At 42.1% G+C, this 15,182-nt stretch overlaps 1 protein-coding gene across 9 annotated transcripts in view; it reads right to left on the bottom strand.

The window, feature by feature from the left end:
- PUS7 (pseudouridine synthase 7) overlaps positions 1-15,182 on the bottom strand; it is a 26,141-nt gene extending 10,959 nt beyond the window's left edge. Inside the window, exons 1-10 of one of the 9 annotated variants that reach the window (XM_055711096.1) lie at positions 15,039-15,182; positions 13,626-13,868; positions 12,025-12,102; positions 10,981-11,459; positions 9,201-9,297; positions 8,991-9,092; positions 7,922-8,066; positions 3,202-3,313; positions 1,848-1,925; positions 34-162 (exon numbers count right to left, since the gene is read on the bottom strand). In XM_055711096.1, coding sequence (XP_055567071.1) covers positions 34-162; positions 1,848-1,925; positions 3,202-3,313; positions 7,922-8,066; positions 8,991-9,092; positions 9,201-9,297; positions 10,981-11,345 — 1,028 coding nt within the window. In that variant the 5' untranslated portion in view covers positions 11,346-11,459; positions 12,025-12,102; positions 13,626-13,868; positions 15,039-15,182. Of the gene's footprint in view, positions 1-33; positions 163-1,847; positions 1,926-3,201; positions 3,314-7,921; positions 8,067-8,990; positions 9,093-9,200; positions 9,298-10,980; positions 11,460-12,024; positions 12,103-13,625; positions 13,869-13,923; positions 14,504-15,038 lie in introns of those variants that run through there. The other 8 variants (XM_055711105.1, XM_055711097.1, XM_055711098.1 and 5 more) reach the window with 8 other exon arrangements.

The following is a 15,182-nucleotide window of genomic DNA, read 5'->3' as shown; positions in this document are numbered from 1 at the left end:
ACAGAACTGTCTAAATACATACTAACATATTACCTGAGAACAACAGTGAAATGGTTCCCTTGCAGTTCTCCTAATTTCAGTGGATGGTTCTTGTAACTGAAATTTCCTAATTTGAAGTTCATCAAACATTTATTCAAATGAGCAAGTCTTTGTGCAGTGATTCTAAAAAGAAACAGACCACAGTGACCAACCTATGCTTAGAAAAGTAGATTATTAAATAACTATAGAAATGCTGGTATTTCAAACCAAAAAGCAGTGAGTCTAGTTTCCCCAATTTTCTATTGTTGCCTTTTCAAAGTATTTTAATGAAAAATCTAAAATAAAAGAACCGGTAACTATTATGGCTATGCATATAAGAGAAAATGTATACCATGACAAAGACTGTTAGTACTGTCTTTTCACATCTCTGTTACAGTATGCACTCAAAAAGAAGTATGTTGCAATATTGACGTATACTGTAGCCCCTAAGCTGAACTCTGCTTTACTGGAGTAACTACACCATGAATACACGCCAGTTAGCACAGCCAGAAACACAGAGTTAAGTAATTAGCCACTGTGTAAGCTTAGTGCAGATGAAGGAATAGGAAATCCTATCTGTCATTTTTGTTGCTAGTACTTTTGGAAGCATACTCTGTTTTTTGCATCACCAAGCTGCTCTTTGACACTTCCACTAAAACTTGTACCAGGATAGACAAGTTTATCAACTAGCATGGGCAGCGTGCTCGGCTCAGAGCGGGCTGATAAATGGTGATCTCTCCTCTCCTGTGCCATCCTTCTCCAACGCTGCACAGGAGAGTTGGGTACTGTGGCACTACAGAACAGACACCACAAATCAGTATGCTCCCCGCCCCCCATAATCAATGCTTACAATACACTGAAGCTCATGGACACAACATGAAATGCGATCATGTTAAAAGTAAACGGAACAGCACCTGAGATGGCTACACCACACCACAAGTTTAACTAACGGACATCACTTTGCAAACTTGCCTTGCAGCAACAAGAATCTGGGGCTTCTCACAATACACAAATTACTAATTCCTTTTATATGTGCAAACATATGCACATGCAAACGACTGGGAGGAAAAATAAGAACAATTTAGTGAATGCCCTCCATTTAACAAGAATTTGATCAAATTTCTGGCTCTCAAACCTTGGAATTCCTCACTTGAGCAATGCGGTTTTAAAAGGGCTGTAAATAGTAGTCAAGGTAGAATATTCCAGCAAGCTAACAGAAATCACAATGTATGACTGCAAGGCATCCATCATTCTCACTTATGGATGTAACACTAATTTCAAGTGACCAGAAACCATACAATTATCTTGGAATATGACTAAATAGATGTTATTTTCTCTTAATAGGGGACTTATGGGAGTAGGTTAAGGCAGGAAAAATTCCTCTTAATTTTGCCCCTTCTGGCTGCTCACAGATAAGCAAAGGCAGCAGTTATCCTTCTCTGGAGCTGTTCAGAGAGTTCAGTGAGAAAGAAAATAGGATTCCAGCTGGAGGAAGGGGGAAACAAAAGTCAGGAAGGAAATGGGACATAGTTTTCACCGCGTCATTCTGTTTTTCTGCTGTTGCACGGGAGCCACGCAGACAATTTGGCCCGCTGCTTCAGCCAAATACATGTATCTAGGCTGTGACTCGGAGCACCACTGACTGAAAATACTAGCAGTCGCCATGGAATAAAAAAGGATTATAGCACCTTCATTAATACAGGTGCTTTACAAGACCAGGACCTTCATCAGCCATCTGTGTCACATGCATACCGAGTCTTCGAGGTATTTACTGAAATATTCAAGCTACCATGGTAGAAGTGCAAATACTCCAGTATACTTTCACTTACCTGAGAACAGCGATCTCTTGAACTGTTATAGCCCTTTTATCCTTAGTTCCCATATAGGAAAATATGTTTGGCTTCACTCTTAAAAGCAACAGGAACAGATATTACGTATATTAAAATAGCCACAGATCAAACATAATTTCAGCATAATTACCTAGAATTATTAATCTTCTATATTAAACCCAGAAAACACGCATATATTCCCCAGAACCAGGCTACAATGTGACATATGTTGACATTTTCTAATCTCAACTATAAGTACATAAAACACAGGGAAATTTCTCTGGTTTAATTATATGTAGACAGATTCACTTTTACCATAACTGTGCTTTCATAACATAAGCTCTGAAGTACTTCTTTCTGTATATCCATTCAATGCACAAATGCACAGCCACCACTAATGTCACTAGAAATTCAGGTCCATTTCTTCCTTAAACTTCAAATAACATGTCTGTTTGAAATCCATGCATTCACATTATGTGAGAATATGAGACGTTAATTTAAAATTTGATCCATTTCTTTCCTTGAGAGGAAAACCACCTTTCCTTTCCACTCTGTACTTTGCAGCCTGTGTTGCACAGGGAGTATTTCCAGTTATTCCAGCTATGGGCACCAGGGGGTTGCAGGATTGCCATTACATACGTTTTTCCACCAAACTATGCTCCTACCATTCTGTTCTCAAATACAAATACTAGTAGTATACTGGTTAAAGTCTAGATTACAAACATTTATTTATGGACAGGAAGAGTGAAGGAAAAAGGAGGGAAAAAGCAGGGAAGTTTCCCTACAAGTAGATCACTGATCTGACCCAATTTTAAAATAGCCCTTCCTCTACAATTCTGTGTGTTAACATCATGCCTTTGGCAAATCATTTTGTTGCTGCACTTGATGGGGTGAAAGGAACTAAGACTGTGTTGCCATGGAGAAATTAATACATGGAACAACAGTTTGTGAACTGTAACTGCGTAGGAACTGATCAACATATTATCGCAACAATATCTGACAGGTTCGTAACATACTTGCATATATTCACACACTGGGAAAAAGCCGGCTTTTACTTCAAGTTACACACATTGAGGCTTTGGAGCTGCCAAGCCTTTCTCAGATCAATTGTGGACCTTCTTCCTTTGAAGTAGCAAAGTACTTTTACATTTCCTGGGATCATTTTGTTCCGTTCTAACCTCCTTCCAAAACTTGCGAGTTTCAAATTTGATATTCTAGAATAACTTTTTTTTAAAACACTAGCTACAAATTAGGCAATAGTAATCATTTGTGTTGGTCATACATAATTCTGAAGCATAACATTCACAGTAACACAAAATATACAGGGGGAGGACTGCATGCTAGCCAGCCTTACCGTAAAAATTTGGATAGGACGTTAATAGCATCCATAGTATCCTTGTTCTCCTTGTACAGTACAAAGTGGCAGTAGCTTCCCCTAGATTTTGGCCAAGAGTGTTTTCTTGGATCTTTAAAAACAAAAGGTTAAAATTTGTAAAGTGTCATTTTTAAAAAATGTAATTAATATCTTTGCCATTGCAGCTACACTTAAAACAAATATGTAAGAGTAAATTTCTGCTAATTCCCATCTGTTTTAAAAAAAAAAATAAATGGACAAAGTGAGTTACTGACAGCAAAAGCTGCAAAGCACATTGAAAAAGACCTTCTCCCCTTCCACTGGGCTGGAAACTTCTCTTTAATCAATTCTGTCACCCAGAAAATCTTCAATGAAATGGTGACAGTTCCTTTGTCATTACATTACCTAAAAATAGACCCTAGCCATTTAACTGCCATATTGCCTGATTAAATTTCTCAAAAACATTATCATTACACTGACTTTCAGCAATAAAAGCCACTCTACAATTCATCTGCTGCCTTCTGTAATTAACAGATGAGGACCATTGGAGCCCTATTTGCTGGAAGACTACAATTATTATAGTACCAACATATTTATTTCTGTAGGATTTTTTTTCCGTGTGTCATGCAGAAGCATGGTCATCTATAAGAGCCTACAAAAAGTGTTCGCACAAAAGATTACTCCAAGGTGAATTGTTTTTAAAAGTCCTGTGAGAGAGAGAAATCTGGCACAACACAGACATTAACAAATAATTAAAGCCAGATACTGTGCCATGTTCAGAGAAGGCCAGAGGGTGAGGTAACTTCAGCTCCTGCAGACTAACAACTGAATTACAATTCTGTACAATGACCTGGCATTTTCTAGAGAAGGAAGAAAACTGTCAAGGTATTTGTCAAGCTTTTGTTGCACATAAAAGCCTCCAGAGATAAAACTTCCCTTTTACAATCATCCGCTGTTGATGGCACTATTGAGAAGGCGGGCTGATTCTACACAGGCTTAGCAACCAATTTTGAGGTGCTTTGTTTATAAATTCTTTGTCTTTATAACAAAACTAAGGATTTATTTTGTTTTAAATAAGAAGTCCCTTATCTCTTGGTGGCCACCAAGCAGACGTTCCTGTTTTTGTACAAAAAGGGCTTAAGCATCTTTCATAACAGCAAAAGCTAACAGAAAAAGCCAGTCCTATTCCAGTATATAAACACCAATGCAGGAAGAAACTTCCTGGGAAATTTTGCTCTTTTTGTTCAAGTAAGTTTAAAAAAGCCCAGATATCCCACACAGACAGTGAGCATCTTTAATTTTCAGGGAACTTTTTGGTAAAAGATAATTCTTCCTGCTTTTTTTGAGACACTGCCATCCGCACAAGCACTTCTGCAAAACTGATTTTGGATGTTACAGTATAAAATACTATACATGTAGGTTTTAATCACTTACAAATTATTGCAACGCTTGTCTTGTACCATCAGTTTCTAAGGAAAGCCCCCCTTATGGAGTTTCCTAGGACCTAAACTGAGCAGTACGGTCCAAAGCCTGTTAAGAGAACTCGTGCTCCTGCTGGTCTCCCTTCCGAGCCACGACTGCTCTCACACAGTCAGTGAAACACCGCATTCCGCTTGAAAAAGCAAGGTCCTCCCTGAAGAACTCCGTGATTTAAAGGGAAGAGAGGAACACAGAGCGTGATTCACAAGGGAAGTCTTCTCCAGCTGGAATCGCTCTTTAAATTTAAACTAATCCATCTTGCACATGGTCATTTCAACACCCTTCAATAAGTGAGCCCTATCTGGGTTAGGCTAAAAGGATGCTATAGACCAGGGGTCCTCAAACTTTTTAACCGGGGGGCCGGCACGCAGATGCAGTGGCAGGCAGTCATCTGCGGCTGCTTGGTTTCCCCCCCCAGCCCCTGGCAGGGGCAGGGCAGGGGGGTCTGTAAATACCGGGGGCCGGATTGAGGACCCTGGGGGGCTGTATCCGGCCCGCGGGCCGTAGTTTGAGGACATCTGCTATAGATGCTATATATACTAATGGGCTCCTCATGCTTTGGGCATCACAGCCATGTGCCTATCCACCTCACTGCCAGCCATGCTGAGTACTGGGAGGCTGCAGCTACAGTCCCAGTATTTAACGACTCCTCATCCAGTACTTTGAAGTATTCAACTGGGCAGGTGGACCAGAGGGATGGTTTACAGTCCTTACTGCTATGTTTGAGTCACATTGCCTTTTTTTTGACAGTAAAAACATTATTTCCAAGCCCTTTTTCCAACCTTTTGCTGCAATTTGAGGACTCTTTTTTAATATCGGGATGTATGATATATACTTTTAAAGTTGTATAAATACAGATAGTGGTGTCTGAAACGCAAGGCTGAAGGGCAAAGGCTTGGCTTAATGAAATCAATGGAAAATTTACCATAGATGTCAAACAGTATTGTCAAAACTGATAATTTACATCACTTATTACTGGCAAACTTTCTCTGCACTGAATGACTACTGCCTATACTGCACTAGGAAGAAAAAAGGAAACACAAGCCCAATTCTTGGTGTTTTGGGAAATTTTAAGCATTACTTATGTGTAGGGGTTTTTAAAGAATTATTTGTTACTAGTTTGGCCAGTCTTGTTGCTATTTAGGAGGTCGTAATGGTTGGCATTTCATTTTGTTAGCATGAAATGTCAACATCTCTTACCTGTTGCAGTTCTGACCTCTGTCCCAATGCATAGCATAAAGAGCACAAAAGAGTAGTGTTTAATTTTTAGACTGTCGAAGGGTTTTTAGAGGTGAACATGCGGGTTTATGGTTATGGGATTGTTTATGCTTTAGGGAGCATCCAACAGTTAGGTGGTGGATGACAGCAATTTAGACAGTTATGCAATGGAATCGTGCAGAGGCAAACGGTGAACATATGGAAAGCTTCAGTCGGAGATGCAACAAACTTCATTTGTGGACAATGATGAAACAGCAGTTTACTGACAATTTAGTAAGACAGTATTTTAAGTATTCTGGGTGTAAACTTACTATAGACACAAAGCAGCTTCTCATTTTAGATTTTAGGAAAGTGTTTTTGGTAATCTTTTACATTATCAACAAAATAATCAGATACCTAGATATCTCAGCTAATATTTGAATATTCTACACTTCTAAAATGTTTCTTGCTTGGGAAACCTGCTCAGGACTAAGACGTGTTAGCAGCTATACACACGGAAGATAAATATAATCCTGACCACGAAGAACTTGCACTCTTAAATCCTACATTCATAAGCATTTACGCACACAGTCACTGAAACTGCACACATCTTCACCAACGTGCACCAGTGTCTGTAGCTCCAAAACTTAGGAATCGAGGTTTAAATAGATGATGCTTCTCTGCATCACAAGATGGTGCTTCATATAATGTTTTACTCCTAGAGACACATCACTAAATTCTTTTCAGTGTATTTCAAATGCTTGAATTCCTTCATATGGTATCTCTTAAATCAGACTGGTCAGCTTAGTAACAACCACTGGAGTGTAACAATGGTTAAAGAATAGAAGCAGCAGAAGGGAAAGGTGGGGGTAAAACCATTACAAACCAACAGAGAACAAAACTGGCTGAGGAGAATTTTGTGCTGATAAGTATACATAACCCATGCATAAAGCATGCAAATGTACAGATTTTCTAAACATGGTTAAACAAGATACACAAACACATTATAATTGTACCAGTAACAGTGTAACATTCCCATATTTACTTAGAACAAGCCTTAAAAACTAACTAAATTTAAATGGATATGGTGTTATTTCCAATTTTACATTATCTCCTTATCCCATCTCCATCTTTAAAATGGAAGGGCTAGATTTACATACTCTCATTTGTAGTAGGTTGAAATGACATAGGAATACAATCAGTTTAAACCAAATCAAACCTTAATAAGTTTTGTTAAATGTGCAACATTCTGCATATAGACAATTCTCTTAACTTACAGTAGCAACAAATGTTAAAACATTAAAAGATGTAGAATATCTGAATTTACCCCCAGTAACCCAATCAGTATTCAGCAAGATTGAGGTGGATAACACTTCATTTTGAAAATCCTTCATTACTTTGTGATTAACAATGAATAAAGATTTTTCATTCATTATAAATTCATAATTTATATATAAAAATAATTCATAATAAAGACAATAAAATTTTTCTGCAAATATAATTGGTCTTGGAAGCAGAAGTAGCCTTAAAGATCACGATAAATATATTATGATTATAGAAATCTATAACCTTGGGAAAACAAATAGGTGCTTGTCTCTACTCAAGTCACTGAGAATTTTGTCATGATTTTCAAGACAGTCAGGATTACACTGACTGTCAGTCTAATGTATGCATTTCAGCTACAATCTCTTACTTCCACAATGCACACTTATGCATCCAGGTAATTTCATGAAAGCTAAGTGCAAACAACACTGATAATGAAGCCCCTATTTTGCCCGTTTCCACTGAAATAGCAAAAGATCCTCTCACTTTAACACCATTGTATTTGAGGAATGATTTCGAAAGACAAACAAGTAGAAATTCAAATTTAAGACACTCCTTGTGTCCTTCATCATTTTAGATGTACAGCATCAGTTGCAAAGAGGAAAAAGCAAACCAGGCTGCCTTAGGAGGTGCACTCCATTTGAAGTACTTGCTAACGATTTTTAGCTTTGAGATGATTCTAGCATTTACTTTACCCAACAGCTGCGCGACTGAAACTCACTTGCCAGTGCTTTTTTCCCAGCAGCATGATAAGCAATAATGTATTTTTTTCCATCTCGATCTTCTGTTTTAGTCTCCAGTCCAGGAAACAAGGACTTTACAGCCTGATGGATAACTGTTCTTTTTTCTTTGGTGTCTTCAATTACCTGTGTTAATATACACACATGTAGAAACCAAATAAAGTAATACAAAAGGGGAAGGATTCTCTCAGAGTTGAATTTTCCATGTTTAAAGAAAACCTACCAAATCACACTAAAGTACTGAATAAGTATGCTTTTAAAAGCCTAGCCTACTTACTAAAATCAGTTTGAAAAAAATAAGTAACTTTGCTACAAATCCCAGTCTCAACATTCACAAAATAAAATTCTCAAAATTTATTCCCCTTTTCTGTGCTTAATAAAATCCCCTCTTCTAATGACAACTCTGGCAAAACAAAGGTATTCTATGTACATTAAAGGAAAGGAAAAAAAAAAAGCTAGGTACAATTATTTAATGTGTGAATGCTTATTTGAAATTACCAGATTTAATCCTACTCATCTCTGTGTCCCAAATTTAGCCCAACAATTATTCTTCAAGTATATGGAGTATTTAGATGTTTAAAAATACCAAGTTTTAATACCATTTTGTACCTTCTTATTTTTCTTGTTACAGAAGAGCGTATTTATTTTCTTTTCTATTAAATCACTAAACACTGACCTTGAAAATAGGTCTTTCATCAGGATGGATGTTTTATTTAATCCTTCTTGCACAATTATTCTATAAAATACTACTAGACAGAAAACCAAAATACTGCCAGAAAATTTTAACACCACATAAATTAAGACATGTACGTGAGTTCACGTGTACAGTCCCACTGAAATCAAAATGACAACTCATGTGAGCAAACTTGAGAGTATCTGTTAAGGCTTTACAAAATTAAACCCTAAACTGAAAATATTTCTGTACCACCTGCTGCATCACATTCAAACTGCTCTTATACCTTACATGCGCTAGGAAGCGCACACCTTCCATGCACTCACTCTCTCACCCCCTTCCCCCCCACCCAACTTTATATCATTTATTAATTTTACCTCTATGGCAACACTAGTTTCCTTATTCTTAAGAAGCTGGAGCTCCTCTAAACGCTGCTTGTCTTCGTCTGACAAAACTGTAAATGTTTCTTCTGACGGGTCCTAACACACATTTGAAGGAGGAAAACAAACATCCAGTAACCCTGACAGAACAACTTCCAGCCTCTTGATGCTTTTGCTTAAGGAGCATAGCCATTACCGAATCTTTACCTCAACATTTACCTCATCATCCACGGGAACAGAAAAGTCATCTAAATGGCTCACACGTCCATCTTTGCCTATTTCATGGACAACAAAGTCCGAGTATCTGATAGGAAGAAACACGCATTATATTTTTAATTAAAGAAATAAAAATCCCATACCACATAAAGTCCTTTCAAAAGAAGCTATTTTGTTAGCAGAATTCACTCAAGAATTCTGATTTCACATAATTCAATTCACATGGAAGAAACTTCAAGAATTCTGATTTCACATAATTCAATTCACATGGAAGAAACTTCAGCCATGATAAAGCTGTACCTATTCCCTCCCCTCAGGACAGCACAAGAACACAGAAGGAATTCTGGCCCATCTAAGATACTCAGCAGACTTCTTTGCAAACAGCCAAACACCTGCTGAAGTTATTTCGAGTCATTTTCTCAGTAGCTTGCAGAGATCAGTAATGCATATCCTCAATCCCAGTCATTACTGACAATTAAGACTCTACTTTATTGCTACAATGAGAACAAATGCATTAACTCCATCACTTCAAATAACATGCAGAATAAAGTGCCCGTTAGCTGCTCTAAGGAAAGCAGGACAAATCCAGCTCTGTTACATATATTCAATTATAGAGAACATCTGCCAAATAAACAGTTACTCTGCATACTCTATGACGGCAAGAATTTGACGGTGACAATGGAGCACAGTCAATCTGTGTTGCAATTGCTAAATGATTTTTAAGTAGCAATTGCTTGTAAAGGAAAAAAAAAAAAAAGAAGAAAGTCCTCAGAACATAAATGTTGAAAGAGAAGTAAAACTTCACCATAAGAATGCTTCTACTCTATCTCCCCCAAGATCCCATTTGCCACACCTCTGTGCAGCCACAGCCATATATCATACTGGTAGAATTCCTTCCTGAGGAGTGTTACGTGTCCTCTCTCATTATCTGCAGCTGTCTAGACATGCTAGCGACTGGTACCATAAAAATGCCAGGACTAAATTAACAATAGGTGTTATAAACTAAGATTGAAGAAAAACTGTAAGCCAACAAACACTTCTACCACTCAGCTACCTTTGGCCACCTCAGCCCAAAACTGGCAGACTACCAAGGAGGTTCAGCGCAGACTGTGTTTTGTATTTGCATTCTGTTTTATCCAAAGATGTTATTTAATTTAAAAAAAACAGAAGTTTCATTTAGAAAAAAAAAGCTACTAAAATCCAAACATCTTATTAAGTATAGAAAGCAAAATTCCACATCCCGAGTTACAAAACATAAAAGGAAATTTTATAAGTGTCATTACAACTGATCAGACTATAATTTAAAGCCTAACGGACCAGCTGACAATATACGTGTTTGAAGACATTAGCATGAGAGTCAGGGAAAAGCAAAGAAGAACCAAAGAGGGACGATTTCAACACTGTTCTCCAGCGCATCTTGTATCTGCACTGAAGAGTGGTACAAAAGGTGGATGACTGTGTAAGGTTTTATGCTGTGTGCTGCTGCCAGAGAGCAAGACAAATGGCAAAGGTCAGTGTAATCATGTATTTCTAGACATACACAGCTTCTTTCTTTAGAGCTCTATTTGACAGGGTAAAAAGGAGAAAAAAAAAATAAATCTAGAAAAGTCCCAAATGAAACCTTTCTTCCAGTCTCAGCGCTAGGAAAAGAAAGTAATGAACCTCCCAAGTGGCTACATATAATCCAGTGCATCCTGCAAGTTAGAAAAGGAAAATGAAGAACAGCTGCTTAACACGAGGAATTAATATACATAACAAGACAAAGAGTTACCTCTCTTTTAAGATTCCAGAAAACCCTTTATGACAGCTAACAAATTTAGTTATGCCAACATCACTTTCCGTCAGTCCATGCTTCATCATGTCTGCAAAGCTCTCTGGATCTCCATCTTCATCACTGTCCTCTAGTTCCTCATCTTCCTGCTCCTCACTTTCCTCATTGGGCGGTATTTCATTTTTCGTGTCCTCAAGCAGAGATTTGTCAGGTTGTTCTGTTACAGTCTCAATGCTCTGCCCAGAGTCGTTCCCTGTCTTAGACTTCTCTACGATCTTCTGTCTTTTGATTTCGTCTGCATTGGCCACATCATCCTCAGAGCGAGGACGTTTCAAGGATACACTACTCATTTCTACAGTTTCCATGTTTAAGGCACAGTGTGGGACAGAAAGCCCTGAGGAGCAAGAAGAATGGCTTATTTCCTGTCTGCTTAAGAGCAATATCAACACATAGTCTCTTCACTCCAAGGACTCTGCCCCCTGCAACAGTTCAGGAAAACCACATAACTTTCTGCATTTTTCAGTTAAACATCAAGTAAAGATTTTGCACAGCTAGAAACAGTATGTACTTGGGAAGAGAGAAGGGAGATGTTAAGAGGGCTTGATACACACACAAGGCAGCATGCACACTAGGCTACAGAACAGCAGGATTCAACACTACGCCGACCATTTACCACCATCATCATTCTTGCCAACTCCTGGCACAGCTGACAGCCTCTGCTGTCAATAGCAATTTAGTGCCTCAGAAACTTTTTGTTCCCAAGCCTTCTGTTAAACATGACTACTCTCAATTATTCCTTTTTTCTATCAAGATTCCTTCTTACAAGGGCTGAGAGAGGATGGCTAGATTCTCCCAAGCTTGCAATCTCATCTCTTCCTTTTCTAAGTTCATCTCTTCTAACACACACAGTCCCAGAACATAAGGTGGCAGCAATTCAGACCAAAAGATAAAAGGCGTGAGAGAGCAAAACTGGGCTACAAATGAGTGGGACAAAAAAAAAACCAAGGAAGTGAAATGATCTCTGAGAAGAACAGGACTACTCACGCTGGTGGAGCAGAGCTCTGACTCTTCCCTGGCAACCTGAGCTGCCACCTTTGCATTAGCAGAGCTGTACCTTCAGATCTGAAAAAGAGGAAAACTAACTCTTTGAGAAAGTTTGAGACAAAAAATCCCAACTGAAAACGTGTACGAACATGATCGTTACAGAAACCAGCTGGCCAAACCCAGGTATCAGCAGTTGTATAGGAGGAGACACAACTACTCAGATGGACAAGTTAGTAACAAATGCAATTGTAAAAGTGCTACCAACCTATGGACATGACACAATATTGCTATTTAGCAAGCCACAGCACAGAAGTTTGGTTTTATTTCTATGTTTATGAAAGTAGACTGGAGTTCCTGTAATTAAGGCATTGACAGGACCTCTCTCCCAGCATCACCCAGCCAGCACACCAGCGTACTGGGAATAAACCACAGGTTCTGGTAACAGTGGGTTGCACGGGAAGAGGCCATCAACTGTCCTGTGCTGGTCATGGCCAGTTCCAGCTGGCTCCATAATAGACCAAACCCACCACCTGCCAAAACTCTAGCTCGTCAGATGAGCACACGGTACCTCTGCTCCAGCTTATTTAAGAAAGGGAGGAGCCGCCAGGGGCATAAAGTGCAACGGGAAGCATGAGGGAGGTGTGTGCCAGCGTGCTAAAAAAAGACATGGGGGGAAGCACAGGGAAGGGGACAATTGTTAGGGACACAGCTGGAGATGCACTCTTAGAAGGATGCTCTCCACACCAGAGCATGAACACCTCTGAAGGTACTGCGGCCTTGGAGGTGCCCATGTTGGGGCAGGGATGCCCTTGAGGGCACTGTGGCCCATGGAGGGGCCTACCTGGGAGCAGCAGAAATGAGAAAGAAGCAGCAGCAGAAAGAAACCTCCCTGCATCAGCCCTGCCCTCCCACACTACTACTGCCTCACCCAAGGGAGGGAGTGTAACCTGTGGGGACAGCCAGGGAAGGGGAGGTGTCTGGAGTGAAGCTGAGCCTGGGGAAGCGGGAGGAAAGGAGTTTTCCCCAAGTGTTTAACTGGTGGCGTTCTTTGTATTTCACTAGCCAAATCAGTAATTAAGAGTTCGCGATAACTGGCAATAAATTCATTTCCCCAAGTCAAGACAAGTTTGCCTGCAACAACAGGCAAGTTTGTAAGTTAATAGGATTCAACTGATACTAGGAAATTAATCTAGGTACAAAGCAGTATTTTAGAGCCACACACATCATCCTGTACTGTTTCTACAGCCACTGCATTGCATATTCTATTTCATTTTAAAGGGTATGTTTTTAAAGGAAGACTCATTATTAACTTGATAATCACCATGTGCTGAGCTATTAACTATCTGTTACCAGTTAGCTGTTAGCCACTGCTGTTTTACTGCCTGGACTTTCCCTTGTAGAGGTCACAAATTTAGGTAAAGAGGCAGAAACAACTGTTTTAGAAACACCTCAAATGCTTTGCTCAAATGAAGAACTGAAAACAGCACTAGAAAAAAGACCAGGCAAAAGGGAAATGAGAACAGACTTATAGAAAAGCATATGTATTGCCGGAAGACAAAACACATGCAGAAGAGAGCAGAACGATTACCAAACCAATATACCTTCAAGCAGACAGCACCAACTTGTTTGTGCTCAAATAAAGATCCTTCTTTAAAAAGAAAAAATAAAATAAATCACAGCCAACAGAAGCAATTCACCATCATTTCCAGATTCTTCTCCTATGTAGCCAAATTTAAAGAGCCCAGGTTATAAAGCACTGGTATGGAAAAGGCTTCTAGATGGCTTATGAATGTCTTCGTCTGGCGACCAAACACCGCTTGGCACAGGAAAATCCTCCGAGACACCTGTCGAAGGAGGTAATGAGACAAATCCCATGTTTCTAAAATAAAATTGCAATACCTAGTTACTGAATGACACAAGCCGTTAGAAGAATTCAACGCTGGCCACAAATACTCTGAAGCTGTTAGATCAGGCCCGTTCCCACAGCAGAGGAATGCCTCGCATGCACAAAGTCCCGTCCTGTGCCAAACAGTGGCTGTCACCGGGAAAGTTTCTGCAGGACAGTTACTCGAAGAAGCAAGCCAAAGCGTGCCCGGCAGCGCATGCCCCCGTGGAGCGGCTGTGGCACGCTGCATCACACCTGCGCAGGCCACTGCCGAGGCGCCTGCAATTTTTTGACGGCTGCTCAACCATCTCGGTCCCTTTCCCAGCAAACAGGTGCTTCCGTAACAGCCAGAATCTGCACCAACGGCAACTCCGCAGCAGTTTCAACAGAGACCATGTCTCAGCAGAAGCTGAATTTGCCGTTGCCAATGCAGGGCTGGATTCCCCCCAGCACGTAACGCTGCGCGATGGTGGGGGCGCCCGGCAGGGCCCGGGCTGGGGGCACGGGGCGCGTCCCGCTCCGGCGGGTGCAGGGCCGGGCGGGAGGGAGCGCGGCCGCCGAGCCGGCTTCCACGGCACCGGGCAGCCGGGACCCAGCGGCGCCGCCGGGCGGGCGCGGTGAGGCAGCAGCCGCTTCAGGCGGGCGCAGCAGGCGGCGGCGGACCCGCCTGGGGGCGGGCCGGGGCGGCACGGCGCGGCGCGGGGGAGCGGGCCAAGCGGCCGCGGCAGGCAGCGCTCGGCCGGGCCGGGGAGCGGCGGTAGGTCCCGCGGGCCGGCTCCGCCGCCGCCAGCCCCGGGGCGGCCGGGGCCAGCGAAGGGGCCGGGGCGGGCGGGAGGAGCGGGGGAAGCAGGAGAACAGGGCTGCCGGGGGGCTCCGGCACCACGCGGCCGCCCGCCGCGGGAGCCCCGAGCGGGCCGGGGAGAGCCCGGCGCAGGCGCGGGGAGGGGGCAGCTGCGCCGCGGCTCAGCCCCGGCCCCCGCCGCCCCGGCCCCGCGCCCCAGCCTGGGGGCGGGCGTCAGCCCCGCCGCGGAGGCCGCGGCTCCCGCCCGGCCGCTGAGGAGCCCTGGCGGCCGCGGTGCCGGGGGAGGGCGCGCCGCCGGGCGGGAGCAGAGGACGGGGTGCCACTTACCCGCACGCCGGCACGGGAGGACGGGCCGGGCGCCAGCGCCGCGGGGAACGAGGAGGCGGCCGGAGGGAGCGGCGCGGGCCCGCCCCAGCTCCGCGTGTGCGGAGGCGGCCTCCTGCCTGCGCCCGCCCCCGGCCGGCCCCGTCG

This window comes from Falco cherrug, chromosome 5 (genome assembly GCF_023634085.1).
Source record: "Falco cherrug isolate bFalChe1 chromosome 5, bFalChe1.pri, whole genome shotgun sequence".
NCBI classification, from domain to species: Eukaryota; Metazoa; Chordata; class Aves; order Falconiformes; family Falconidae; genus Falco; species Falco cherrug.
The sequence above is the reverse complement of the archived record's forward strand: the minus strand, read 5'-3'. Positions and strand labels throughout refer to the sequence as shown.